The sequence below is a fragment of the Arachis ipaensis genome, chromosome B08 (genome assembly GCF_000816755.2).
Source record: "Arachis ipaensis cultivar K30076 chromosome B08, Araip1.1, whole genome shotgun sequence".
Lineage (NCBI taxonomy): Eukaryota > Viridiplantae > Streptophyta > Magnoliopsida > Fabales > Fabaceae > Arachis > Arachis ipaensis.
The window spans coordinates 5,249,556-5,250,499 of NC_029792.2; the positions used below are offsets into that span (position 1 = coordinate 5,249,556).

A 944-nucleotide genomic window follows, 5' to 3' on the forward strand; every position below is an offset into this window, starting at 1 on the left:
TGATTTTAGGCATTGAAATGCAAATAAACCTGGTCCTGTTGATCACATGCAACCGAAGAAACCATGAGAGGAAGGAGCCTGGTTCGTATCTCTTCCGTCACTATCTGCAGCGCGTAGGTCCGAACCGCCACGCTCCCGAGCTCCAGGCTGGCCATCTTCCTCTGGAACATCCACGCGCTGCCGTCAACATTGAAGATCCCGTGGCCCAAGAGATCGCCCAGGATGGCGGAGAACGGCTTCCCTTTGGGGTAGTTTTGGAAGCGCGTCTTAAGCATGTACTCAACGTTGATGGGGTTTGAAGTTACGATATTGCCCAAGACGTGGATGTGGATGGTTCCGGTGGCGGAGTTACGGAGGAGATGAGTGTACCAATCGGAGAGGTTTGTGAAGTGGGTGGTCCAACTCATTGTTGTGTAGGTCCTGCAGGTGTGACAGTTGCACCATGGCTTCATCCTCGAGAGGAACAACAGGAATGAGAAGATACAGAAGAGGAGTGTGAACAAGAAGAACAACAAACCCAATGTGTTCTCCATTGATTCAGAGTTCAGACCATGAACAACCACCACCTTGCTTCAGAGTTGAGAATCACTTGGTGGGTTATATATAGGGGGAGAGATTTCATCTCATAGTCTAGCAAATAGATTCTCTCCAATTTTTTTAACACTTTACAAGATACAGTGTAATTTTTTATCTTTAATTTTATAAGTAGGACCAAAAATAAATAAAAGAAAGAGTAATAAATGGTTAGATTAAGCACTAGACACTATCTAATTCTTTTTTCACAGGAGAAGATCCATTCTCCATAATCTACTATATATTTAATGATAAAAAAACATTTTATTTTTCAAACAGATAATGCCAGAAAAAAAATCAAAACTTATTTTATTTAATATATATTAATTATTATAATAAAATAAATTTTGATTATATTTTATTAATTTTTA

At 39.7% G+C, this 944-nt stretch overlaps 1 protein-coding gene across 1 annotated transcript in view; it reads right to left on the reverse strand.

Moving 5' to 3' along the window:
* LOC107612017 (cytochrome P450 94C1-like) overlaps positions 1 to 614 on the reverse strand; it is a 2,070-nt gene extending 1,456 nt beyond the window's left edge. Inside the window, exon 1 of the mRNA XM_016313862.2 lies at positions 30 to 614. Within this exon, the coding sequence (XP_016169348.1) occupies positions 30 to 533 (504 nt within the window). The 5' untranslated portion in view covers positions 534 to 614. The remainder of the gene's footprint in view (positions 1 to 29) is intronic.